Consider the following 27081-nt stretch of genomic DNA (forward strand, 5'->3'; position numbering starts at 1 on the left):
CTGAAGGCCTCCTGTCTCTATGCCCAGGGAGGTGCCTCTGCAGTGCCCCTGTGCCAGGCTTTGCCTAAGCTGGGCTCTGCTCTGCTGCTGTGCAGCCCACTGCTGCCGACGCCTCTGCAGAGGGCTGAGATAGCTGAAAGAGCTGCAGCCAAGCCTGATGTGGTTCTGAAAGCTCTTTCCCCACGATGCAGAACCCCTGCCTCATCTTCCCAAAAGAAGTCAAAATCCCATCAGATGGTTGTTCCCAGACAAGCAGATGGGCTTGCATGGTCCTTCCTACGGTGCTGGATGCTCACAGGTGCCAGCTCTCCCCATGCTCGCCCCCGGGAGGATGCTGAAGTCACCTGGTGCTGCTGGAAATGGGAGGCATCTGCTTTCCCAGAGGCTGGGGAGATGCTGAGGATGCTGCCATGGGCAGGTGTGCAAATCGTTGCCGACCTGCTCCCAGCACTGCCACACAAACACAGCTGAAAGGTTCTCCACAACCACTCTGCTCCCACCCAGCAGCCTCTGCCCTGCTCTGCGTGGCAGAGCACACTGGGCTGCCACCTGAGCTATCAGCTGAGTGGCACAGTGTCCCGGGGTACCCCAAATTCCTTCTTCTCCTCCCTGCTCCACGGGTTTGAATGGGAGAAGAAGGCATGAAAGTTGCTTTCCCTCCCCTGGCCCTGCAGGCTTGAAGAGGGAACAGCAAAAGGCACTGCCCTGCCCATGTGCTGACCTGTGTGGAAGCCCATGCTGGAGTTGGGCTGGTGCTTGGCTGGGGTTTGTGCCCAGTATAAATGGACACTATATATAAAGCACTAACAGAGCAAGGGAGAAGGCAAAAAGATTCCTGCCTTGAGAGTCCCCACCTTGAGAGTTACTGCCTTGAGAGAGCTCCTGACAGAGTACCCGACAGGACAGGCTCCTGCCGTGACTGGACCGTCTCTGCTTTTGGACAGCTCCTACCTTTTTGTACGTCTCTCAGTTTTACCCTGTCCCTGCTTTTGGATGTTCCTCCTCACTTCTGCACCCTTCTCTGCAAACTTGCAGGCTTGGGAAGCCCTGGGGTCCTCTGAGAGAGCTGCTGGTGACATCCAGCCCAGCCCCTCTCAGACCACATCAGCAGCCAACTTCCTGGCTGCCTCCCGAGTTGGGAAGACATCAGCAGCTTTGGCTCTCCCCTGCAGCTGCGAGGGCAGCATCGTTCCACAATCACCCCACTCGTGGAAGAATTGCTCGAGACATTCCCGAGTTTGGCAGCTCTGCCACTCCCCTCGGGCTTCTGCTGCATGGATCTATGCTATTGGATGTTGCCTGCAGCATCAGAAGACTGCTCCTGCAGAGCAATCCAGCAAGGGACCGCTTCCAAATGCCCATCTCACCTCCGTGAGTAAGACCTGCTGTTCCCTTACTTCTCTGCCTCAGCCTGACTGCTGGTGGGGTGAAGCTGTGCTTATAGCTTAGCCTCTTCCATTTCCTGACCCCCTAAATCTCTTCATTTCTCTGTAATATCCTTTTTGGAAGAAATTCCTGATGGAACTGAATCTGTAAGTAAACCTCAACTGATTTGTGTGTGTAGTTTGGGGGTGGGCTTCCAGGAAATTCTACTTGGACAATTCCTGACTCAGACACATTAATTCCCTGCCCTCCGTGACACACAGCTTCAGCTAGGTGTAAATATACCTAAACACTGTGCTTCTGGAACATCAGCAGGCAGCCTTCCAGCCTCTTACAAGAGCATTCAAGTCCAGAAAACTCCACCTGAAACTCAGGTAAAGTCAAACACAGTCAGTTTGTGCCTGTTCCTAACGAGTATTTATCCATTTAGTAACAACAGTTGCAACACAACACAATTACTGAAGCCTGAGGCACCAGGGAGCCCCTTCTGCAGTTCTGGGATGATGGGAAGGGGGTTGATGCTTCATGAAGGATGACTCCCAGTAGGTCACATCTGCTGCAAACCAGCCAGTGAGGTACCAGGGAAGGGCTATCTCCTTACATTGCACTTGACCCTCGTAGCCTTCCTGTCACTATGTCATGCATCAGTGCCAAAACAGCATCAGGAGAGTGCTCAGATAATGGTACATTTACAATTCTAATTGCTCATGTCCAGGAGTAATCCAGTTTAAGCCCTTCACCATCTCAAATATTTAGAGAAATCCTGCCAGCTGCCTGCAGGGGAGAAAGTTGGGAGCCCTGGGAGAGTGCAACAGATTTTCATCTTTCCAGCTCTGACAGTCTTTAAGCATAAATATCCTCCCAGCCTTGCCTCCCCCCCTCCCCTGCCTTCTCTCTGCTCCACAGGCAGCCCACGGCGGTACCTGTGCCTGTGCCAGTGCCCTGCCCACCAGCTGGCAGCAGGGGGGTCTCTGCCTATGCCCCACACCTGGCACACACCGCCCAGAGACTCTATCCACCACGGCAGCCTCTGCCCTGACAGCATCATCCAAAGAGAGGCTTCCACTTGGCTGGGATCAGGATTGCTGCCGGTTTGGTTGGGCTCTTTTGAGGCAGGCAGAGTGTCAACATCTCCTGGCCCCTCAGCTGCCTACAGACTGCCATGGCTGGCAGCCTTGCTTGAATCACTGACTGAACAATTCCATGCCAGGCATCCCTTCTGTGCAGCTCCACAGCTTCCCTTCTCTCCCAAAGGCCCTTGCTGGCATTCAAGAGACCTAGGCAGAAGCCCTGCAGCCCTGCAGGTTCCAAGCTGTCAGTGAATGCCTTGCAGAGCTCAAGGCTCACCCTTGCAAGCTTTTCTCTTCTGATTTTTCTGGCTCTTGAGGCCAGACCATGGCGCAGCTGCCACTGGGCTGAAAGCAGGTAGGGCTGCTGGACCCACCCTGCGCAAGCCAAACACACATCACAGGCCACATCTAATTCCAGAGGAGGGTCCCTTAGCAGCCTGCTGCCCTGGTGACTGCACTCACTGTTCAAACTCCAAACACCAGTCAAAGTTTGAATTGTGCTGACGCTGGCCCAGAAGAGAGGATTTCAGCTGAGCTTGTGTCTGCTAAGGCTGCCTGCAGTTAACAGGCTGTGATCAAATCACTGCTCAGCCTCCTCTCTGAGCTGCTTCCTCCTCTCACTGAGCTCTTCTCTGAAACCTCTGCAATTTCCCACTGTTAATGTGCAAGGACCACGGCTGGGTGTGTGGTAGCATAACTCATCACAGAGCTGTGTCAAGTCCCTTCCACGGGTTTGGACATTTACTTGTTGGAAGCTGCTGCCCTGCTGTCACCTCTCTTTTGAGACAGAAGCTTGCTCCCTAACTCAGAGACATGCTGATGACTCCTCCCATCTCTGCCAGCCCTGTGCAGATTAATTTCTGTAACCAGCCTTCATCAATATTTACCTCCCTGCAAAACTTAACTAAGGGAAGTGGTGCTAGAACTTGCAGGTAATGATTTTATAATTTCCTTCAGAAGGTTGATAAAATATTGAACGCTGCTGAGCTCAAAGCAGTCTCAGAGAGAGGCTCCCAGAACCACTGTGACAAACTGATGAATTTCCCATCAGCAGTCTGCAGGGCATGGGCCTGTGTGACAGGCCCTGCACGTGGTGTTAACACTCATGCCAAAGAAGAGTGTGGTTGGAAATGAGCCCCTAAGCCTTCCCCAGCACTGCTCAGCAGCACAGTAGCTGTGGGAACTCCCAGTTTGAACTTGGACAGTTCCCTGCCGAATGGTCTGCAAAAGGAGCAGCAGCTGCTCTGCAAGCCTGCAGCTCCTAATGGGTGATGGAGCAGGGTGTGGGTATTCATTGCCTTTGGATCCACATGGACTGCTGGCAGGGACCTGACCTCCTTCCAAGGATCACTCTGTGCACCTGAAGCTGCCTCCCCACAGGCTCTGTGCAGGACCTGACAAAAGTGGTGGTGCGTTTTTTGTAGTACTGCAGCTGGACACAAGCAGAACATTGGGAAACACATTCCCACATCTTCACTCAAGTAGCATCTGGTGCTGCTTCACTTTGCATCACAACCTCCACTCATCACAGCACAACCAACTCCCTGGCTCAGGGACTCAGATTAAAGCATTATCATGGTAGCTTCCCACGCTTTCTCCATTTTCTGCCTAGTGCTGTTCCAGCATCCGACAGGAGGGAAAATCCTGGCTGGTGATGGATGCAGACAGGCTGATACTGAGAACTGTGGAGGTTTTGTCAGCAAGAAACCATCAGGACACTACTGTGGTGCTGCAGAAAGAACACTCAGAGCTTTCTCAAGCTTTTATGAGAGCAAAACCACAGCGAAGCAACCTCCCTGTCAGTATCACACTGGCAAGAAGCATCTCTGCCTGGCAAGATGAGGCAGTGCTGAGGGTCCAGCTCTTGGCTGCCCTGTACACTTGATTCCATTTCTAGGAAAGACCACTGACACCTCTTCTCCTTTTCATCATTTATGTGAGTCTGGAATTACAGACACCTGTTTTGTTTGCAGAGCATCCTAAATTAGAGACAAACAGCCTGGAGAGATGACATGCAGGTTGGTCTCAGCAGGTCACCTCCGTCTCTTCTCAGATGCTGCTGCAGCTTTGCTCATCAGTGCCCAAACTCTGTTCCTCCCTGCACTACCCACTGCTTACCTTGCCAGAGCATGGCAGAGGCACTGGTCTTCACCAGGTGCTATGTCTGAGGCACTGGTGCTGGGTGCAGTGTAAAGGAGGAGAGGAGAAATGTCCATCAGTAACGCCCCAAAGAGCCAGCAGGCAGAAGCCTGGGGGGGCTGTGAGTCGTCGCTGCTCCCTTGGCAGCATTCATCTAAGTCAGGCAGGTAATGGATGGCCACGAGCAGCTCTGCCATGCACTCATCTCCAGTTTACTGCAGGTGTGCTCTGGCTCCGCCAACTGAGAGCAGGGAGCAGGGGAAGGTGCACACATGGTAATAGGCTCCAAAGGGACCAGAAAGAAGGAAGAGAGAGAGAGAGAGACACTTTTCATTCTGGTATGCCTCCTGCTTTCCACTGAGGTGACAAAGTGCTTGCACATCAAGAGACAGCTCAAGACACTGCCACGGCGAGGAAAGCCTCTGCCTCCTCACAGACTTGCTCACAGAAAAACGTCCTGCCTACAAGAGGAAAAGATTTGCCAGGAGCAGCCTCCTCTTTGGAGCCCCGATCTGAAAGCTGCCTGATGTATTACCCTCTGCCTTGCTTAATACTCCCACAAATTCCTCCAGGCCCGGCGCTGCTGCTCTGTGTTATTTTTACCCTCCTCTCCGCAGCGCAGGTTTAATGAGAAGTGCAACTTCAGCTAATGTGTTCCCCGGGGAGAAGGGGTCAATGCACGTACGTGAGGAATTTCTGATCCAGTTATGCAGGAAGGGAGGAATCTCCTCTGACAACTTCTGGCTGCACAGGAAAATTAATTCCCCTTTCTCACAGAAATCTGTAACGAGACAGCTGCAACAGCAAATCGTTTCTGATTTCGCAGGCACCGAGTCAGCGCCACCGAGTGAAGTCTCACCTCCCAGCTCTGCTTTTAATGAGAGACCACAGATGTTGGGCTGTATTTATATTACAGCTTGAGAAATGCTTCATGGTTTAGACTTCATCTCCATGGTTCATTTATGTTGACCTCTGAGCTAATCTGTAGACGTTTTCAGTTGTACTCATTCACAGCAACCAGGCTCGGTGCCAAAGCCTGAACGCGACCTGCTGCCCTTGGTGGGCACAGCCCACGACAGCCTTGTTTGCTGCTGAAGCATTTTTCACTGATTTTTCCATCACCAGAACTGGGAACAAAGTGCCAGCACGAGTTAGAACACCTCAGACCTGGTGTCCTGGCTCTGTGTCAAGAGCTGCTTGCAGGGTGCTGCCAGTCAGGCCCACACGAAGGATGCCCAGCACAGGATGCTGTACCGAGAGCAAACCAAATCAAGTATCCGCTGCAAAACCCCAGCCTCAGCACCACCAGAATCTCACGTTAGGAGAACTCTTATGCCTTGGAACAAGACTTGGTGCCCCTTGCTTTGCTATCCCTCGCAGGCGCCAGCGTGCACCGCAGCTCCGAGCAGAGGGCAGGGCAGCAGGCACGGTGTGACTGCAGCACAGCGGCGTGCGGCAGCGCCGGGGGCTGCCGGGCGCTGCCGGGCGCTGGAGGGGCCAAGTCCTGCTCTGATGCTTCAGCACCAGCGGCTGCACAAAAAGCACTAAAGAGGCATCAAAGTGTCCATTCCCAGTGAACCTCTCAGCAAGCAAATACAACATTTTCAGCTATCAAAGGAACTTCTAATTTCACAGGTGAATGACACAAGAGGTCCAGTCTCTGTGCCCAGAGAGGCTGTCAGAGTATGTGAAGAACCCCAGGAGAAGAGGACCTGTCTGCTGCTGCCTGTAGGACAGAGGTCACTGCTTCTTCAGTGCTGTCTAGGAAACCCCCAGCTTCAAGCAGGCTCTGGGCACATCCACTGGGTCAGGCTTGGATTCCATCACACTTTGGGGAAGTGTTCACTCAAACCATTTTGCTGAGCCTCTCTATAATAATCACATCTCCCTCCTGCTACTTAGATGATTAATGGCTGGATTTGATTGAAAACCTGGTGCCGTGCCCCACATTCCCAATCCTCCCTGTCAAGAAACCTTCTGCTGTTTTGAGAGAAGACCTCACCTTGCTGCCTGTGCCATTAATTGAATAACTATCAGTTCCAATTTATTCCACTTGGCTACAAATTAGATTTCAGCTGGCTATTTCCAAGCCATGCTTCAACACAACCTTATAAAGCTGTGTCCCTTGGCTGATGCCACTTGTCAACCTGCATCTGATCCTGGTGGATTAAAAGACAACAAAGCCAGAAACTCACCACTCTCCTCACAACCAGAGCCCAGTGCTTTGGCTTTGCTCTTTTGGACCTTATCACTGCTTTAATCAAGGAAGACAGGTTTGGTATTTGGCTCAGCTCATCTACCTGCACTCTGCAACTCTCTGCTTAGAGCAGATACAGCAGAAGTTGAAAACTGACCTCTGCAAACCCAGCAGCATCAACACTCCCTCGGAACAAAGAGCCTTAGAAATCCACAGGTGCAGCTGTTCCTTGCCTGTAACTCAGGCACTGAACGACGCCTGCAGTGCCACTCACTGCTCACTTGTCTGGGTCACTCCATGCATCAGTGAGGCATCCAGGTAAGGGAATTCTCCATGGCCTGAGGAATTATCATTTGGAGAGACAGGACTTTGAATACATTCCACAGAACCACAACTCTCTAGCAGCAGAACCTGCCCAGCTCAGGAAGAAATGCTGTGCTCTAAGGGAGTTTGAGTTTTTTCATTCTTCTGTGCCCAAACTTTTACCTAGTTTGCAGCAGTTTTATTTCTGTCTGCTGAGCACATCTTCATGATTGTTCCTCTTCTGGAGCCTGTCCCTGCATCACTCTGTTTTTATGGCCATGGTCATGTCTAACCCAGTTTGCTTTCCTCCATCAGTGCCTGCTGGAAAGATTCAACAGGCCCTGCAGAACAGTCTGATAAAGCATCTGCAGGAGACGGGGGAGAAGTGGAGTCCGCACATGGGGGACAGAAGATTTCCTTGCCAGCTGTCCTTATTTAATAGCAGCTGGGCTCCATGCACTCTCCTCTGGACTGCTGGGTGCCCAGGTCCTCCTTGAATGCCCTCAGAGCGATGACTGCCTGGAGGACTGCCAAAGGCAGCTCTTCCCCCTGCCCTCGGAATAGACCCAGACACAATCCCAGCCCTTCCACTGTGCTTTTGTCTTCCCTTGGCAAGGTAGCTTTAAACCCTGCTCCTTGCTGTCAGGTAGGAAGTTCATGGTCTCTTCCCAAGCCCCTGCAGGGGGATGCTGTCCAGTTGGACCCCAATGAGGGCTGGTGGCAGCGTCCTGCCCAGCCCAGCACCAGGCCTCCCCAGTGCAGCCTTTAAACTGGTGCTGCCTGAGCACAGGCTGATTTAACTCCTCCTAGAGAATGAAAATTAGTAACAGTGAAATGTCATGATCATCTCACACTAATTACATATCTAATGAATAATTAGCTGTGGACACATTTGACATTTGTGGTTGTTAATCAGAGCTCCGAACAAAAACTGCTCTGTGGCTGTGCCTCAGTGCTGAGCAGCTCAGAGCTCTAGCACTGGCCTGAATGCCAGGGAGGGAACCCACCAGCCCCAGCTCCTCTTTGTGGTGGAGCCCAGCAGCAGAGGCACCTTGTGCCGAGCTCCTCAGGGCACTGAGTGGCTCTGGGCCTGTCTCTGCTGCATCAGGCAGTGGGAAAGTTTAGAAGGAGAATGGAGGAAGAGAATTTCTGCATGCCACCACCCTCTGCACCCAACCTGGGCAGTCAGACCTGAAGCTATGAGGAGCATACTGTGAATTTTGTGTAAGCCAAGGCTTCACATTTCCATCACTACCTGCAGCTGGTTTTCACCAAAAAATCACTACACAAAAGAGGAGAAAGAGCAGAACTCTGCATCTCAGCCGGGCCTGCACTACTGCTTACATACAGCTCTTTGCCCAGCTCAGGATTTTACTGACTGTCAGCCTCCTTTACCTCCAGTTCCACTCTAATGTTGTTTGTAAGGTCTCAGGGATAAAGGAAAATAAGAAGGGAGCAGGAAAATAAGAAGGGAACAAATCTCTCCTGGAGGGTAGAGCTGAACTCTGAAGCATTCCAGTTCAAAGGTTGCAACACACATCCCCAGCTAATGAACACAATATGTCTCAGATTTAGGATGAAGGGACATATAAAAAGGTCATGAAAGGCCAGAATCAGCTCCAGACTGAGCACTAAAAGCAAGACAGAAAGCAACAGATGTTTCCCTCTGCTTTTACTCCATTAGGACCTTCTGCAGACAACATGCAATGGTGCTTGCTAATGAAGCATTTCAATCTTCCTGCCGCAGAGCTCGTAAATAAGCATCCCTGAGGTCAGAGGCAGAAACAGAACAGCTCCTTCTGGGCAGGTTCTGTCTAACTTTATAAACCTTACTTTTTGTCAAAGAGAAAATAAAAATCTGGTTCCAAATTCACAAGTAATTATAACACAACTTAATTAACTCCTCTTGACGAGCTGCCTTTTGTGAACAGCGATGCTCTACCCTCACGGTGAACCCCAGCTTCCTGGTGCTCATCAGGAGGCTCCATGTCCTGCACAGCTGTGTGCCTGAGCTAAACCCAGTCCTGAACTGCAGGAGCAAGCCAAAACAGACCTACAATTACAAAGTGTTTAACCTCCAATATTGACACTCTTGGTACTTTATAGTGACCTGAAGAAGCACCCCCAACCGGCTCCATGTGCCTCACCTCTCACCTCAACGTCCCTGCCATGGTGCTGCCTGGACATGGGCCTGGACTGCAGCCTGCAGCAAACAAATGACCACAGAATCAACTTAGCCCTGGACTCACTGCCCTGGCCAGCCACAAGCATGCCTGAGAGCTGCAGCGGTCCTGCAAGCCTGGTATTTGGGAACTGCCCCTTGCTGAGTAAGAACAGTCCTTCTGGTTAACACTGCTACTGGCTAAGAACCCCAGGGAAGGAAAAGCCTTTAGCAGATCCCTTAGCTTCTGCCCTTCAAAAGCCTTCATCCTACCTCACTAGCTCCAGAAAACCCCTGACTGATGCAGCACCACAGGGTGCTTGGGAGAGAGTGCCTGCTGCAGGGGCCCAGCACTGCAGTCCAGGGATGCTCCTGCACGCTCAGGCACCTTTGTGCTGGCTGCTCCAGAGGGAGGGGAGTGGGGCTGGGCTCTGGGCACATCCTCACCACCTCCTCCTTGGGGATGGCACAGCTGGGGCAGCAGTGTGACGCTGGCTTCCTGGGCACATACAATCAAAGACAGCCTTTAATTACAGCCCTAAACAGCATCCTGCAGCAGCACACAGAGCAGGATGGGAAGGATTACAGCTGCTCAGGCTGCTGAAAAAGGAGCACCTCCCAACTTGTAAGCCACTAACTTTGAAGTCAAGAGTTGGGATAAATGGAGAGTATCCCTGCCCAGACCTCTCTGTACAAACACACACACACAGAGCTTTGTTTAGCTTGTAAAACAGGCATGTAGGCATCCTCTGCATGGCTGAGGTGCAGCTGTTACATTCTGAGTCCCAGCATACAGAGAATTTTTATGGCTGAGCTATAAACCTCTGAAAAATGAGGTTTATAATAGAAACCCTGACACCATCTAAAATATAGCAGCACTGTTGGGTGCTGCTGTAATATGGCCCTAATTTATAAACCACGGAGGAATCCTGCTCCATTTTGGAACTTGCAGACAGCAATCTAGGGGAAGGGTAAACCAGGAGGAAAAATGGTCGTGCAGTCTGTGAGTGATGGCGCCGAGGCCATCCCACAATTCAAACATCAAATGGGATGCCACAACATCTAGGCCATGCACTGCATCCTGGGCTGTCACAAAATAAACACATGGCACGGCCTGTGATGGGGCCATACTTCACAGAGCCGTGTGCCACCTCCCCTGCCTCTGGGCAGTATGTTTCCAGTGAAGATTTGATAGGAGAATGTTAGAAGTAGAGAAGAAGAAATAAACAGAGGAGCACACTCAAGCCCTCCAGTTTGGCTTGACATAACACATGTCAGTGCAAGAGGGCTTTGGTGCAGTCCCATTTAAACTGAGAGAAGTGGCAGAGCCAGCAGATCATAGAATCATACAATCAACCAGGTTGGAAGAGACCTCCAAGATCATCCAGTCCAACCTAGCACCCAGCCCTAGCCAGTCAACCAGACCATGGCACTAAGTGCCTCAGCCAGGCTTTTCTTGAAGACCTCCAGGGACGGTGCCTCCACCACCTCCCTGGGCAGCCCATTCCAATGCCAATCACTCTCTCTGTGCAGAACTTCCTCTTAACATCCAGTCTAGACCTCCCCTGGCACAACTTGAGTCTGTGTCCCCTTGTTCTATTGCTGGACACCTGGGAGAAGAGGCCAACCCCCACCTGGCTACAATGTCCCTTCAGGTAGTTGTAGACAGCAATGAGGTCACCCCTGAGCCTCCTCTTCTCCAGGAGATCATTTCCTCGCAGGAGACACAAGTTCATCACTTAGCATTAGGAGCAAGCTCACAGAGTGCCTCCAGCCTGCAGCTCTGCGCTAGAACGCACTGAGGAAGTGATCCCCGGGGGCAGCAGCTCAGGCTGCTCAGGCTCACTGTTCAGGCTCTGCTCAGGCTCTGCTGTCTGAGCACACCGGACCAGGCACCAGCTAGAAATCCTTCTGGTGACCCTGAAACGCTAAGCAGAGCTTTCTGTTTGGAGTGGTTCTTTGGTGTCCATTGCCCTGGGATGCCTCTCCTGGCACAGAGCAGGAGGAGGGAGCTGGACCACTGACCATCTGCTGAAGCCACACTCCCTTCAAGTTTTGGGAAACAAAGGGGATCCTTTTGGCACAACAGCCAGACATGGACACAGGTTAAAAAGCAATACAGAAACACAACTCCCCTCCCAGAAACCAGAGTCTCCAGGAGGGTCTCTCAACCACCCTTCCACCTTCTTCCCACCCCTACACCTTATCCCAGACATTGCCTCATGCTCAAGGTGAGTTTGGAGGGTCAGCCAGGGAGGTTAGGAAGCAGATGGATTAGTCACACAGACAGCAGGTTAGGTTAGAGAGAGAGAAGTGCAGCCCCAAAGACAGAGAGCAAACAACTGCGTTATCTATGTTTATGTTCTTGTTCTTATATATCTCAGCAAGCCTATGAGTGCAGCAGACATCACCACTGTTTCCTTTTCACAGCCTATCATCTAATTCATCTCACCAAAATATCCCAGCTAGGCTCAAACTAGCACAGCAAGGACTTCATTCATCACTGTGGCTTGCTTCAAAGCCTGGAAAAAATCCGTTCTCCCCTATACATGGGAGTTAACTCACCCTAGGCACTGGGCTTACCATACTGAAAGATGTAAATTCCACAGCAAGAAATGCTCCAGGGGCTCACAGCTGTAGAGCAGACCCAGAAATGTTCCTTGTGGCCATTCCAGATTCCTTTCCTACCTCCCCTACACAGCCTCCTTCTGCCTGCACATCATCAAAAGACAATAAAGTCAATTATTGCACTTCTCCTGCTAAAACCATCTCCCAGCAGACTCGCTCTAACTCAGGTGCTCTGGGTTCTTGTCGGCTCCATCACTGCCTACCAGCCTGGTAAGGCTGCACCTTAGGGGCTTGGTCCTCCTGCCTCAAGTGAGGCCTGTGGTGGCCACATTAGAGAGCACAGATTTGCTTGCAGAAGCAGCCAGCAGCAGCAGCTGAAGCAGCACTGCATGCAGCTGCCCTTTCCCTGAAAGCTTCACGGGCGGGCAGAGCAGCACCAGGGCCCAGGCGAGAGGGGCGAGCTCTTCATAAGCTGTTAGCAGGCTAACGAGGGCATCTGCAGGAGGAATAGGCACTAAAACTGGAACTGGATACAAAATAAATATCCCAGAGCTGGATTTCTTAAAAAAGATTCTGCTGAGCTATAGTTCCACATCAAATTTTTATTGAATACATTTTCTACTGAGAATTTGTGCACTAAACCCAGTCAGAATCATATGAGAGGAGTATAAATTTCATGTGCAGTTTTCACTGCAAATACCCTTCAAGAGGAAAAAGCAAAAGCACTTTTTAATCAAGCCCACTCCATAGCCACTCATTGCTTTCCCCAGCAACAGGAGCTGGAAGCTCGAGCTGGGGCCACCCAAGCCCCAGAAGCAGGAGAGGCAGTGGGGAGCCTTAGCAGAGGGATGCTCTGCCTGAAGGTCGTGGCAGAGAGACAGATCATGGTGCCCTTGCCACGGCTGCAGGCAGTGCCCAGGTCTGCTTCCTGTACGAGTGAGGCTCTGAAGCTGATGTTGCAAAGCAACTGACGTCCTTAGCTTGTGGCAGTAACTCAAACTGCTGTTACAACCCAGGCCTGATGGTCTAGGGATTGGGCAGGGCTGGGTGCTAGGTTGGACTGCATGATCTTGGAGGTCTCTTCCAACCTGGTTGGTTCTATGATTCTGTGTTGCTTCCCAAACTCAGTCACCCCTTTAACAGTGATGCTGATCACAGGAGTTGCTGTGCTCTACAAAACCTGAAGTGAGGGCTCAGCTCCTCGAGGAGACCACAGCCTTACTGTAAGAGCAGGGCTAGGGCTCATTCTGTGCTTGGAAAGACTCTAGGATCTAAAATGATGTTACAGAGAGAAAAGCTACTTCTAACAGCTTCCCAGCAGCTGACAGCTGGAACTTCTTCTTCCTCCCCACAACGACTACAAGGTGAACTCAGATAAAAAAACTTCTTTCCTCAGAGCTTTCCAGATCTGTCAGCACAATGTAAATACCAAATGGGTGTAAGATGGAGCCCTTCCAGGAGTCAAGTGGGCCTGGGCTGCTGCACTGTCCTGGCAGCTCACACAGCTCATCCTGCCTGGGTATTTTGTTACCTGGGCTCCTGAGAAGAAAACTGCACTGAGGAAAAAGGTCAATAAATGGCAGACAGGAGATGGTGCCCCGTGATCATGATAATTGCTGCTTGTCAGAGTGCCTCACTGCACAGGCAGCAGGTTACAGGACACGTCTGCTGTATTTTTCCACGAGAAGACAAACAGTGCTGCACGGTTCCTGGCTCCCTGCACCGCTGTGCCACAGGAGCCCTGCGCAGCTACATCCCTCCCAGGCACCAGTGACCTTGAGAGGTGTTGCATCCGTTTGCTCCTTCTGCATTACTTTTTTGGTGACGGGTTTAACGTTCAATAAACCTGAAAGAAGGACAGCATTTGAGGCTGGAGCTGTTTGTGTGAGTGCCAAGCACTGCAGGAGTTCAGGGCTGGTTTCTGCACCTCGCTCAGCTCGTCTGCAGCAGAAGCGATGCGGCGGCCCCGGGGGCCCTGCTGCCGGCGAGTGGATTTGTCCTACACGTGCGTTCCTTCTGCTACCAAGCTGGGCTAGTTTGGAGCTAGCTAGAACGTTTTGGTGAGAAGGACTAGGTTACAGGCTGTGAAAGGAAAACAAGGGTGATGTCTGCTTCACTCATAGGCTTGCTGAGAGGTATAAGAACAAGAATCCAAACATAGATAAGGCACTTCTTGGGGCATCGCCTGTGCTGCATTTCTCTCTCCAGCCTCTCTGCTGTCTCTCTGATTAATCCACTTTGCTTCCTAGCCCCCTGGCCGAACCTCCATTCTTCCTTGGGTAAGGTTGAGAGGGGTGGGAGAAGGTGGAAGGGTGGTTGGGAGCCCCTCCTGGGGACTCAGGTTTCTGGGAGGGCTGTTGTGCTTCTGTATTACCTTTTACCTTGTCTATTTCTATATATAACTGTATATACTGTAACTATCTGCTTGTATATTGAGCTAAGCTGTAAATATAAGCTTCATTCAAACTCCCAGAGACGGCTGAGCCTAGCCTGGGTGATTTCCAAAGTGTGGTGGGAGGTGAGTAACACCCAAACCACCACACAAGTTCACACTGAGCACCTAGGGCAATGCCCAGAACGACGGATGGGTGCGTTGCTTGCACAGGGAGGACAAGATGAAGACAGATTCAACCCAACAGACCTGTTTTGTGCTAGTTACATTATTGGGAAATCTAATTTCCTGGGAAGAGGTCATCCCATTTCACAGAGACTAAACTGATAAAGACCTCAACCTTTCTTTTAGTCCATCTCAGCCCTGCTTGCTTCGCTGCTGATGGCCAATAGCTGCGGGCAGAGCCAGCAGACTGCCACAGCACAGAGGCCTGGCAGCAGCGGAGCAGCAGATGCAGCCAGGCTGACATCTAACTGGAGTAAATGCACGGCAGGAAAGATCTTGCACTTTTTGCCTGGCACAGAGGATGATGCCCTGAGGTCTGATGCCTGTTCAGGACGGAAAGCAATTCAGGTGGACCTCCTCCAGCCTTTGCCCCTTCACTAACACTTTAAAGAAAACCATCCTGTCACCTCCCTGAGGATCAGGGCTGTGGCCTCCAGGCACCGTTCCCACAGCTCCAGGGGTGGGCACAGCTTTTTACAACACAGCCTGGGCACTCCAGGCCATTCTGAACAACCTTCCCTTGCCTTCACTAAGGGTGGTGCAGCACACATATTCACACCTGTGATAGGCACCTTCCACCCATCAGCCTGACAGGAGACATCACCAGGGGCATGGACCAGCAAGATGGACACTGTGATAAAGGTGGCAGCCAAGGGAGGGACTGGGACAAAGTGTCCTCATACCATCGGGGCAGGGAGAGACAGAAGAGGCACCACAGTTTCATTAACCGGGGCAGGTGACCGCAGTCCAAGCTATGGGTGACAGCTGAAGGCTGCCATGCAATAGACAGGGCACAGATAGATACTCCTTCAGAAATAAAAGATCACTTTGACTATCAAAGCAGCTGGGGTGATAAGGAAGACGTTCAGGCAGACAGAGGGACAGCAAGGAAAGCATCCAGAACTGCAGGCACCTGGGAAGTGATTTATCCAAAACACTTAGAGAAGCCTTGACAGGGAAGACACAAAGGGGGGGACTTGCTGCAGGCCAGAACGCTGTGCACTGCAAGGAACAAATGCCCTGCATGAGAGGGGAAGACTTCAGCCTTGGCAGCACCTGCTGCCAGTCCTGCGTGCACCACAGCCTGCTCCAGAGCTCTAACCCTGAACTGCAGCTTGCTCCACGACACAATCTCCAACCTAATCCCCAGCTATGCCTCTCTGTCGAGGGGGAGGCTCCAGCTGAGGGTGTAACACACTCACAGACACCTGCAGACCTCTTAATTGACCAGCGAGGATGTGGATGAGATCAGCAGAATTGCTGCACTGCTACTGCAAGCCTCAGTGTCCTACACCAGCAAATAGCTCTGCTGCTGCAAGGTGCCTAATTTAATCACCATTAACTCAAACCTGAGGTGAAGTAAATTCTGGGCATTATATATTTCAAAATAGCATTAGAATTCAATTTAAGTGTCACCAAAAGCCTAATCCTTGCTGTACAGAGCATATTAATCAGTGTCTTGGAGCCTGTGGTTTGATTTAATTTCCAGCTGAGTTGTGCTGTCACATCATGGCCACTCCTGGTACAAGGACATCTCGGTGATGGCACCACTGGTCCAAACTGGAGCAGAACAGGAAAGGGGCCCAGTCCTGCTTTCTGGGGTGTTCCCAGGGGAACCTGTGGACATAGGCTCCAGCTGTGTCCCTTCCAGGTGCCACTGTCCCCAGCAACAGTGGGGTCCTAGGCAGGGTCCCCAGCCCTGCCCTGCTGCCAGTGCCCTCCACAGCCACAGGGGTAAGAGCATTTTCAGGCTAGGTGGGTCCTGTGCAAGCGTCTGGGAGTGGGCAGCGGAGAGGTGATCACCCAGGGGCAGTGCACACCTGGACTGGGCACAAAAAGCCACTGCTGGCCTTGGCTGGGACAGTCGCTGTCCCCTCCTGAGCTGTGCTGCCAGAACGTGGACAGGCTGCAGCTACCACCATGCCACAGGAATGCTGTTCACAGCATCACTGCCACCACCAGCCAAGGCACAAACTCTGCTCGCCATTGCTGAGGGTTGCCACGCTTGGGATGCTCCCACGTGGCCCCTGCCATGGCTGCCCGGGATTGGCAAGCTGGGCACATCCCTGCACCTGGGGAAGGCTTCTCTCCTGTAAATGACAACACAGCTCCGGCACTCTGACTGCTCTCAGCTGGCTGTGTCATGCCAGCTCCTCGCACACCCAGGCAGCAGATCTGGGGCTCTGCACAGCAGAAGAGAGCAAGGCCCAGGGAGCTGCGAGCCCCCGCCCCGAGCGGAGCTGGCTGCTCTGCCACAGGCTGGTACCCTCTGGGGTGCTGGAATACCACCTGCCAGCCACACAGCCTGCTTTGCTGTCCACTTGCTCAGGAAAAGGCAGCAAGTGTGTTGATAAATCACTTACAGAACCACTCCAGAAGCTGAAGCAGCCCTGCTAAAACCCTCCCAGCCCCCAGCTGCTTTTGTAACCCCTGTGCCTCCCCTGGGCTGCAGCATCAGCAGAGGGTCGCTGCTGCCCCACTTGGCCCATCCTGCAGGTGCCAAACACAGCTTTGTTCTGAGGGCTCCCAGACCAAGAGAGCTGCAGCCTGCCCTGAGCCCTGAGCTCCATTTTGTCGGTTCCTGAGTTTTGGCACCAAAAGCATTGCTCAGGAAAGCAGTCGTGCTGCTGGATCCTGGGGCTCCTTCTCCCTTCCCTGCCAGCCAACGAGACATGAACCTCAGGAGGGTGAGTTTGGAGCTTGGAGCTCAGGATGTCTTTGCTCTTGGGAAGAAGAAGGAGGTGGTCAGAAGGAAGAGCTTTTGAGGAGCTTTGCCAGATGGAATTCAATTTTAGCAAAGGTGAAGACTCCATGAGACACTAACATTAGTGAGCAAGAAAACCCTGAAGAAGAGGAAATCAGGCAAAAATAGCCTGCAGCTTGCCTAGGTGGGGCCTGTGTCTGTCAGAAGGAGGCTGCAAGGCTGCCAGTGGGCTCCACTGGATGTGGCTGCTTTAGAAGCCAGTCACAGAATCACAGAATTTCTTAGAGTGGAAAAGCCCTTCAAGCTCTGAGTCTGATCATTAGTTTCACACTGACAAGTCCTTGACTAACCCAAATCCCTCAGCACAACATCTCATCACTATGAATCACTATGGTTGCAAAGGACCACCAGGATCAGCCAGTCCAACCTTCATCCCAGCAGCCTTCATCACCAGACCACAGCCTCAAACACCACAGCCACTCTCCTCTTAAACACCTCCAGGGATGGTGACTCCACCACCTCCCTGGGCAGCCTGTGCCAGTGCCTGACCACCTGCTCAGCAAAGAACTTCCTCCCAACAGCCAACCTAAACCTCCCCTGATGCAACTTGAGGCCATTTCCTCTTGTCCTATCATTAGTAACTGGGGAGAAGAGACAGCTCCAACCTCACCACAACCTCCTTTCAGGTAGTCAGGGGTGAGGAGAAGGAACCAGGATGTCACTGAAAAGGCTCTCCCAGTGAAGCACTGTGGGACCCCTGGGACTGTTCCCTGGCAGTCTCAGCAGCCTTGGCAGGACTCAGCATCACTGCACGTATCCTTTCCAGGCCTACCATGTGCTGCCACGGGGCTGCTCTGCCTGCCAGAACTTGGGCAAAGCCAACCTGCAGGGAAGCATCTGGGCCAAGCCGAGCTGCACGGGCAGGGGGCAGCAGTGCTGCCCCAGCACCGGCCCAGAGGACGGACTGCAAGCGCCTCGCTGCCAGCCAGCGAGCTGGGAGGGCGCCGCAGCTCCAGGAGACCTTCCAAAGGCAGCGAGCGGCTGTCACCACGCGTGACCCTCAGTGCCCATCACCAGAGCTGGCAGTGACAGTGGCCCTGCATGCCCCGGGGAGATGCGGGAGCCATCAGGAGGGAGATGACAAGGAGCAGCTGGCTCCTCTCAGACAGAAACGGCTGCTCTCGGGGTTCTGATGCTGAAAGCAAGGGAGAGAACCTGCACCATGGTGTGCTAAAACACAGCACAACACAGTCTGTTATGGTTAAAGCTGTCCTTAATGAGAGTCAAACCCAACTTTTGGGGCACTTGTGCTAAGTGGACTTGAGTTTTAAGTGTGCAGAGCTGGAGGCTCCTTCAAATCTGCTGAACTGTTCAGCCCACTGCCAACAGAGCTCTGCTGACAGATCCCACTGCAGACCAAGACTGGTCACAACTGGCAGCTGGGCATCAGCCAGCAGCTTCTGTCCTCCAGCCAAAACGGGTGGAAAGGGTTAAGATGTTTGTGAGGAGGCACAGCCAACAGCTCTGCTTTCTCTGAGACTCATTTTCAGGAGCAAGCATTTGTGAGAAGCATGACCAAAACATTTAATCAGAATAATGGAAAGAGAAAACAATCAGAAGAGTTAACAGAGCCCTGGCATGGCAGCTGGGCTGGGCAATGCCCTGCGCAGCTCCACCGACTCCAGGAGGGATTCAGAGTGTTAATGATCCCTGAAGAACAGGATGAGAAGGCTTGAGCCATAGCTGCTCTGTGATGGCAAGGCAGCAGAGACACACAAGGAGCACTCTGAGAAGATGAAAGGAGAAGGAGGAGGGAGCAGTGCAGAGACCGTGTCAAAGGAGTACGCGGGTAGCCTGGAGAGGGCATCTCCTGCTGCTTTGTTCTCAAGGAATGCACAGGGAAGTGTCTCTAGGGGGCTGGCTGCTGTGTGGTGGCTGTGGGCAGAGTGGGCACTGGAAGCACTTCTTGTGTTGCGTGCCAGAGCTAAATGGATGCAGAAGACAACTCTGCTGCGCTGGCAGTGCCCTGTGCTCCCACCACGCTTTCTGCCTCCTCTCCCAGCACCACTCCACATGCGTTCTGCACTAAAAATAGGAACCCGAGGCAATTAAAGCAAGCTGGCTCAGAAAGTCTCTTCTGTGGTGGGAGGTCCTTGTCTGGTCCCGCAGAAATAATCCTTCCCAAAGAGATGCCTGTGCTGAAGAGGCACCGAGGTGGATGAGCCTGTCTGAGAAATCACCAGGGGTCCACGTCAGCCTCTTCCCATCACACCACCACCACCAAAGTAGAAGGCAAAGCTCGGGTGAGAGGAGGGCACAGCAGAGTGTCACCGCATCCAGGACACAGCAGACACTGCGGTGTTCTGAGCATGACAAAGGCAGGACTTTGTCTTGCTTTCAGCCTTGTTTGTGGCCATGTTTCTGGAAAGCAGGAGTCTCTCTGTCCACTGGGCACCATGGCCCCTGCAGCTGGGGCTCTGCCGGTGACATGCTCTGCAGAAGCTCACCCGCAGACAGCCAAAGCCTCTGACCACACAGAGCAACAATCAGCTCTTCACAACACCTTAGGCTGCTCCTGTCCTCTGGATTTCCTACAACAAGACTGAGACACAGCCCTGACAAAGGGGCAGAGACCATGCACGAAGTAAACAGCACCAAATGCCACAGGTCCTGAGTGCCTCCCCCACGGGTGGTGAGTGCCATTGCTACCAACACTCCTGGACAGGATCCTGGCCCTTGGACTGCCCAGCTACTGTCCAAAGGTGCCACAGCCCACCTGTGCTGTGATGCTGCAGGTCATCACCACGGCATGCTCAGGGTGCCAGTGAGGCAGCCTGTGCCATATTGCAGTACATGCTCCATTTCACCATATTGGCTAGAGCTCACCTTGGGGGGACCTGCTGGCATGGCAGCACCAGATTCAAGTTCCTGCTAGCAAGAACACAAAGGCTCATCATGCCCAGAGCCCACCTCACACCTTGCTCCCCTACAAACTGGGACCAACCCAAAGTGCCACACACAGTGCAGGAGCTCCAGTGGTCTGTGGCTCACTCGTTTCTGGTTTACCCCCATGCAAAAGAAACCCCACTGCAAAGCAAAAGTCTCAGGACTTTTTATAATCATAGAATAGATCATAGAATCAGGCAGGTTGGAAGAGACCTCCAAGATCATCCAGCACAACCTAGCACCCAGCCCTGCCCAAGCAACCAGACCATGGCACTAAGTGCCCCAGCCAGCCTTGGCTTCAACACCTCCAGGCACACAGACTCCACCACCTCCCTGGGCAGCCCATTCCAGTGCCAATCTCTCTCTCTGCTAACAACTTCCTCCTAACATCCAGCCTGAACCTCCCCTGGAACAGCTTGAGACTCTGTCCCCTTGTTCTGCTGCTGGGTGCCTGGGAGAAGAGACCAACCCCACCTGGCTACAGCCTCCCTTCAGGTAGCTGTAGACAGGAGTGAGCTTTGCCCTGAGCCTCCTCTTCTGCAGGCTGCACACCCCCAGCTCCCTCATCCTCTCCTCACAGGGCTCATTATGGGATGATAACAGTACCCATTTCTGTGGAAAAGGCCCCAAACCTTCGAGCTGCCTCTTGCTCCTGCAGCCAAGGACATAGGAGATGCTGCTGCTGCAGCAGCACAGCACAAATGCTGCTCTGTCACAGGAGAGAAGTGGGAAGGTTGCCCTCTCACATAGAACACCATGGAAAGATTGGTGTAAAGAAATACAGAAGACCAAATTCCTGCTTTGCACTTCTCAATGACAAAAAAAGGGCAAAATCTTTTCCTAACATATTGCTTCCCATAACTACAGCACCTTAGCACCAGCACTAAAGAAGATATCAGAATGTGCTAAAGGCAGGATGGGAAACAATGACTGCCCAACAAACCCTGAGCTGCCAGGGCTGGCTGCCCAACAAACCCAGCCTTGCAGGGCACATGGGGGAGGAGCAGGAGAGGCAGCACTGTGCATGAGCAGAGCAGAAGCTTGTCTCCAATAACCTTTGCAAACAGCAGCCAGCCCTGGGAGCCTGGCAGGCAGATGAATTCTGAATTCCTGGGGTGCCAATTACCAATCCACAGAAGGGAAGGCAGCGATTTGCTCTTCAGCTCTGCCAGTGTTTGGAAATTGCCTGTGTCTGAGAATCCATATATTCCCTGCATTACCCATTATGAGTACAAACAGGGCTTTTCTCCTTCTCTTTCCATTGACAGGGACTCTGGTGCCACTCTGAAGGTCTGCACAGAGGGCCTGTGGATGCTCCACTGGCAGCCGAACCAGCAAAGCTGCGGCAGTGTCTGTGCTGATGCTGCTCCAGGCACCCAAGGACCTGACACTCCTCCTGCCCCAAGAAAGGCTTCAGCAGTGCTGGGCTGGGCTTGGCTGGCTGCAAAGGGTGAGAGCAGTGCTGCTTTCAGGAAGCCAACAGGTACTGAAGAAGTGCTACTGATTCCCCTCAGCGCCCCTTGCAGAGGTCATTGTGTCCTCATCCCTGTCCTGTTCCTGTTGCTCAGAGTTTGATCCTACAGAGTTTGATCCTTCCTAGGTCTAGGAATCAGCAAACTGATAAAGAAGTACCCAGTGCAGGAGTCACCCACACCCTGCTCACTGCCTCTTCACTCAGCTCCAGAAGCAACATTCGTGAGGCTGCCCCAGGGCTGGACCATCTCCTGCAGAGACACTGCAATGCTTGCTTGACATCAATAAACACATGAAAGGTGTTTGAGGTAAGGCAGCACTTAAAATCCATTACCAAGAAAGCTTGAAATGTCTGGGAAATGTGAAAGCCCTTCAGAACAGAGAGGAGGAGACTTTAGGCTCATACAGCAGAGCTACGGCAGGGTCACCTCTCGTGGCAGAGCTGCATCTTGCCCACTGACAGCCTGAGCTGACTGGTTTTTACTTCCCACCCTCTGGCCAGCCTGCAGGGAGAGGCAGGCTGTGTCAGTCACAAACCACAACGCAGAGTTAAGTCAGAAATCAGCCCCCACCAGGCCATGAATGGCTCCAGCACTGCATGAATGCTCCAGAGGCTGCAGCCACTGTGGCTCGTTCGAGCCCTGGCCCCTGCGCTGCGACCCCAGCCAGAACACATCGAGAACAGCTGCGAGGGGGTTTGAATCAACACCTGAGAAGGGGATTTGGAGGGAGATCCCACAAGGCACAGGCAGCATCACAGACTGACTGCATCTGCTTCCTCCTGACCAGCGGCTGGCAGGCAGAGCTCCACACCCAGCAAGGTCCTGTGTGTGTCTGAGAGAGGTGGCAGCCACCCTCTGCCTCTGCGAGCAAAAGCAGCCAAACATTTCTGGAGGCTAACACTAAACAGAGCTCTGACTGCACAGGAGCCTCCACCATGGCTTGGCTGGTGCTGAACTGGAAGACCTGAAGATATACAAAACACTTCACCCTCTCTCTGGTTTCATTCTCCATGATTTCACCACGGTCCTGAAGAGAAGTACTATGCAGATAGAAAATCATCCTCTGCTCTCAGCAAGCTTTTTCCTCTTGGGCTGCATAACCTTGGGCACATGATTGAAGGATGCCCATTTATGCCTGGGAGATGCTGTCATGACTCACAGACCCCCTTCCTCCCACAGCAAAGGCACAATGTGTCCTCGTTCCTGAACACCAGCAAGCCATGCCCCCAGTGAGGTGCCCTGCATCATCTCTTATAAATAGGCCTGTGAGCAGCACACTTCCCATCCATTCACCTCGATCCAGGCAATTACTAGAGCACAAAAGATGCCTGTGCATTGACACACCCCCTCTGAACGTGCATCAGACCTCAGGGTGCAGTAACAGACCCTAGGCTGCTGCAGCACAACTCATCCACACAGGCCTGCTAGCTGCCGGCACAGCCAAAGCCAGCAGCGGCTCCGGTAGCACAGGACAAAACCAGAAGGAAGCAGAAAAAGCCAATGGCCAGAGAGGGAGAGGAGGGAACCTGCAAGTGAAGGACCTCAACGGGGACAAGCACAACCTGGCCAGCCCATGACAGAGCAGGATCTGGGGACTGCCCATGGCCAGGGAGCCATGTGAGCATCGCTCAGGCTGGATACAGGACCGAAATCATGGGATGTTTCCTGATGGAGAGAAGGGCAGAGCTAGAAAATCCTCCCTCAAAGGCACTGGAAAAGCTTTGTGGTTTGGTAGCAGCCTCCCTAAATGTCACAACTCAATCTGAGGTTGGAGCCCTGCAGTCAGTAAATAAAGAGCTGCACAGTGGCAGGGCCAGCATCTTGCCAGCACTGGCTGCAGGGGCCGAGGGCACTACTCAAACCTCACCAAAACCAGAGAAAATCTCCCCTGGACTCCTCCAGGGCTTAACTGCACCACAACAACTAGAAGAAGAACCATCGAGTGACCCCAGAGAACTCCTTCAAGACTGAACAAACCACCGGAGGAAAGCAAGGCTGCCCACAGGATCCAACCCAAATTCAAACACTGCCACAAGGCTGATTTCTTTCCCATGCCATCAGTGCCAAGAAATTGGCTTCCTGAGCTCCTGTGCCTGCCCCTCCAGAACTGGAAAACACAACTGAAAACCTGAAAGTCTTCAGAACTGGAAAACATAAATGACAACCTCAAACTCACCATTTAGGAAAGGTCTGAGCTGGCCTCAGCTCTATCTTTGCTAGAGACAACGTGTCATACCTCTGGGCAGAGACAGCTAAGAGAGTCCCTGCCCCCTTCTGACAACCCAAATCCCCCCCAGCACTGAACCGCGGGGTCGCCACCTCCAGCAACAGACAGGACCAGACCACCCTGAGAGAGGAACCATCGTCCTACCTGCAGAAGCCAGTAGCACCTTCTGTGAAACGTGGGGATGATGGAGGAGTGGACATAGCAGCCGTACAGGCACTGGGGACACAAAAAGAGAGAAAGCAGAGTGGGGTTAGTGACGGCAGCCAGAGCCCAGCAGCTTCTCCAGGCACAGCAGCAGCGGCGCAAGCGACGTTCCAGGCTTGGTGACGCAGCACCAGGCTGGGGCACCCAAAGTTGTTCCTTTAACCATTGCCCATGTTATGGAATTGCTCTGACAGCACCCACAGCCATGGCACCACTGCCACCCACAGCTTGGCAGAGGCAGCTGGGGACTCCCCATGGTGCCCTGCATCCCCACATGCCACAGGGGTGGCTTTGCTCAGCTGCCCTTCAGCATTGGATTGAACACCTCTGTCTTTTGTAAAGCACATGGCACAAACTCCTGCTTTTCACAGATTTCCTGGCTTTGGAGGCTGAAAATTGAGGCTTGTGAGCTGAAAATATTGCTGCCAGGTGTTTGACAGACCAAAACACAGCTGCTCTTTGCTTTCTTTAAAGGAACTCTGCTTCTCTGATTAGCTGAACTCAGTAAGGCAAAGAAGGGAAAAAACAGATTTTCAGTGTGTGAAAACTCTTCTGCTGCCAGTTGGAAGCTGAGCCCGGCACAAACTCAGTGCACTAAACTGGTTTGAATGTAAAAGCTACTGGTACAGTTCCTGTCCAGAAGATGTGCTTATTATTAATCACTGCCTGCCTCTGCTGGTGCTGAACTCAGGCAGGCAGAGGTGGCTGTGTGCAAGTGCCACATTCTCCCACACCGAAGGTGATTTGTGTGCCCTTAACGCGAGGCTGCAGCAGCTCAGCAACCTGCTCACAGCCTTGCTCAGACACCTCCCCTGGAAGACCATGGCCACGTGTCTGGGCACAGCAGAGTCTGTCACTGCAGAGGGGAACACAAAGCCAGCTGCAGGAGATTTCCAAGGGGAATCTCCTTTCTTGTTTTACTCCAGGGGCAGCATTGATTATGGTGCCTCCCGTGATCAACAGGCTCTGCCCTGGCCTACAGCCATGCCTGCACCCTGCCAGAGGGTCCTCACTGGCTCGGGGTGTGCAAGTTGTCACTGAGCGTCATGCCAGCTGTAGTGGCAGCAGGATGGGATGGCCCTGGCACCGTCCAGGCTTCAGCAGGACTTTGAATCACCTAAGTAGGACCTGAGTGGACAGGGATTGGGAAACCCCATTGCTAAATCACCATTCCAGCTGCCACCAGCACCACTTTCTGCAGCTTTGGATGCCACAGCACCAATAGTGAAGGTTGACATGTGGCAACAAAGTTGTCCTGGTGTTAGTGAAGGTGGCCCATGCTCAGTGTCCTGGTGATGCTGTTATGGCACCAGCCCATGCCAGGACACAGCTCTGTCGGTGCCATTCCCTGTGCAGGATGCTGTTCATTTATCATCCTCTTGCCTGGGGGGCACCTCAAGAACACTGAAGCTCCCCTGCTAGCAGCAAGATCACCCACTCTGACAGCTCAAACACAGCTGTGACACGGCAGGGGCAGAGCTGTGATCACAGAGGTGATGCCCCCAGGTGTGCCAAGGGGCTGGTGGCAGTGTCCCCCCCAGCACCCCTGCTCACGAGAGTGGCCTGAATTCAGAAGGGTTTAAAGGCTCCTGGCTGCTACCATGGAGCTATTTTTAAAACACAAATGACAAGGATGAATAATGCTGTTAAATGTGTCAAGGGTATGTTCCACGGGCAGAAAAAGCCGGGAGGGAAAAAACCCAGCGGGAAAGAATCCACAGGAAAGCCTCAGATGGAAATCCAGCCCGGCCGGGGGGGCAGGCACCGCCTGCTCAGTAATCCCCGACAGCGACTCCTGGCTGTGTGACCCCGAGGGCTGCACTGAAGCCTCTTTAGTGTTGGGTTCTGCTGACTCAGAGAGGGTCCCCCTGCTCCAGAAAGCAGCCTGACAGGAGCAGCATCTCGCAGTCTGACCAGCTCCGCTCCGGGGCTGGGAGCACCCCACACTGGAGGAGGCTCTGCAACAGTGAGTGGCATCCGTAGTGCCTCAGGCAACGACTACCAATGTCTGCAGTGTGTATCAGTCTGTCAGTGTCTGTTGATGTCTATCAATGCACATCAGTGTCTGACCGTGCACACCAGTGCCTATCAGCACACCCCTATTTCACAGCCCTGAGTTGGTGTGAAGCTGATTGAAATCTGTGTTGCTGAAATCAAAGCCTGAGGATAGGCAGCAGTAGAATCATAGAATCATAGAATTAAACAGGTTGGAAGAGACCTCCAAGATCATCCAGTCCAACCTAGCACCCAGCCCTAGCCAGTCAGCCAGACCATGGCACTAAGTGCCAGTCTTCTCTTGAACACCTCTAGGGACGGTGACTCCACCACCTCCCTTGGGCAGCCCATTCCAATGCCAATCACTCTCTCTGACTCTCTGACAACAACTTTCTCCTAACATCCAGCCTAGACCTCCCCTGCCACGACTTGAGGCTGTGTCCCCTTGTTCTGTTGCTGCTTGCCTGGCAGCAGAGCCCAACCCCACCTGGCTACAGCCTCCCTTCAGGGAGCTGCACACAGCAATGAGCTCTGCCCTGAGCCTCCTCTGCTGCAGGCTGCACACCCCCCAGCTCCCTCAGCCTCTCCTCACAGGGCTGTGCTCCAGGCCCTTCACCAGCTTTGTTGCCCTTCTCTGGACACGTTCCAGGGGGGCTGCTCTCTGCCTGCAGAGCTCTCCTACAGCTCCAGAGGGGTCAGCAGTGAATTAGAGGAACCCTTCCCACCCCCGTGGAGCTGCGCCCAGCATCACAGCAAACCCTTAAGAAATCCCTGAGGGTTCAGAGGACCTGCAAATCATCCAGAATACAAAGGGGGCTTTGGGCTTCCCTTTCTTTTTTCCTCCATATGGCACAACTTGGGAACCTGGTCCTGGACTGATTGTGTGGGGCTGGATGCTCTGACTTGGGCAGCTGGGATGAAGCAGCCCCACGTGCCAGCAAGTCTCCCGGCCTCAGAGGGGCAGCAGGGATCATGTGCTGGCACTCAGCAGGGAGGCTGTGAAGAGAGGCACTGTGATGGAGCAACAGGCTCTGGAAACCCAGCTTCTGGAGAAAAGACAAAATGAGTGATGGCAGCAATAAAAACAACATT

General features: G+C 52.9%; 1 protein-coding gene across 13 annotated transcripts in view; it reads right to left on the reverse strand.

Moving 5' to 3' along the window:
* Positions 1 to 27081, reverse strand: part of CAMTA1 (calmodulin binding transcription activator 1) — a 260782-nt gene that overhangs the window by 101290 nt on the left and 132411 nt on the right. For all 13 annotated transcript variants that reach the window (XR_010308514.1, XM_064171818.1, XM_064171817.1 and 10 more), the window contains one exon: positions 23935 to 24006. Coding sequence is in view for 12 of the 13 variants with exons in the window: in XM_064171818.1 (XP_064027888.1) it covers positions 23935 to 24006 (72 nt within the window). In the remaining variant the exon portion in view is untranslated. The remainder of the gene's footprint in view (positions 1 to 23934; positions 24007 to 27081) is intronic.

This window comes from Pogoniulus pusillus, chromosome 36 (genome assembly GCF_015220805.1).
Source record: "Pogoniulus pusillus isolate bPogPus1 chromosome 36, bPogPus1.pri, whole genome shotgun sequence".
Taxonomy (NCBI): Eukaryota; Metazoa; Chordata; class Aves; order Piciformes; family Lybiidae; genus Pogoniulus; species Pogoniulus pusillus.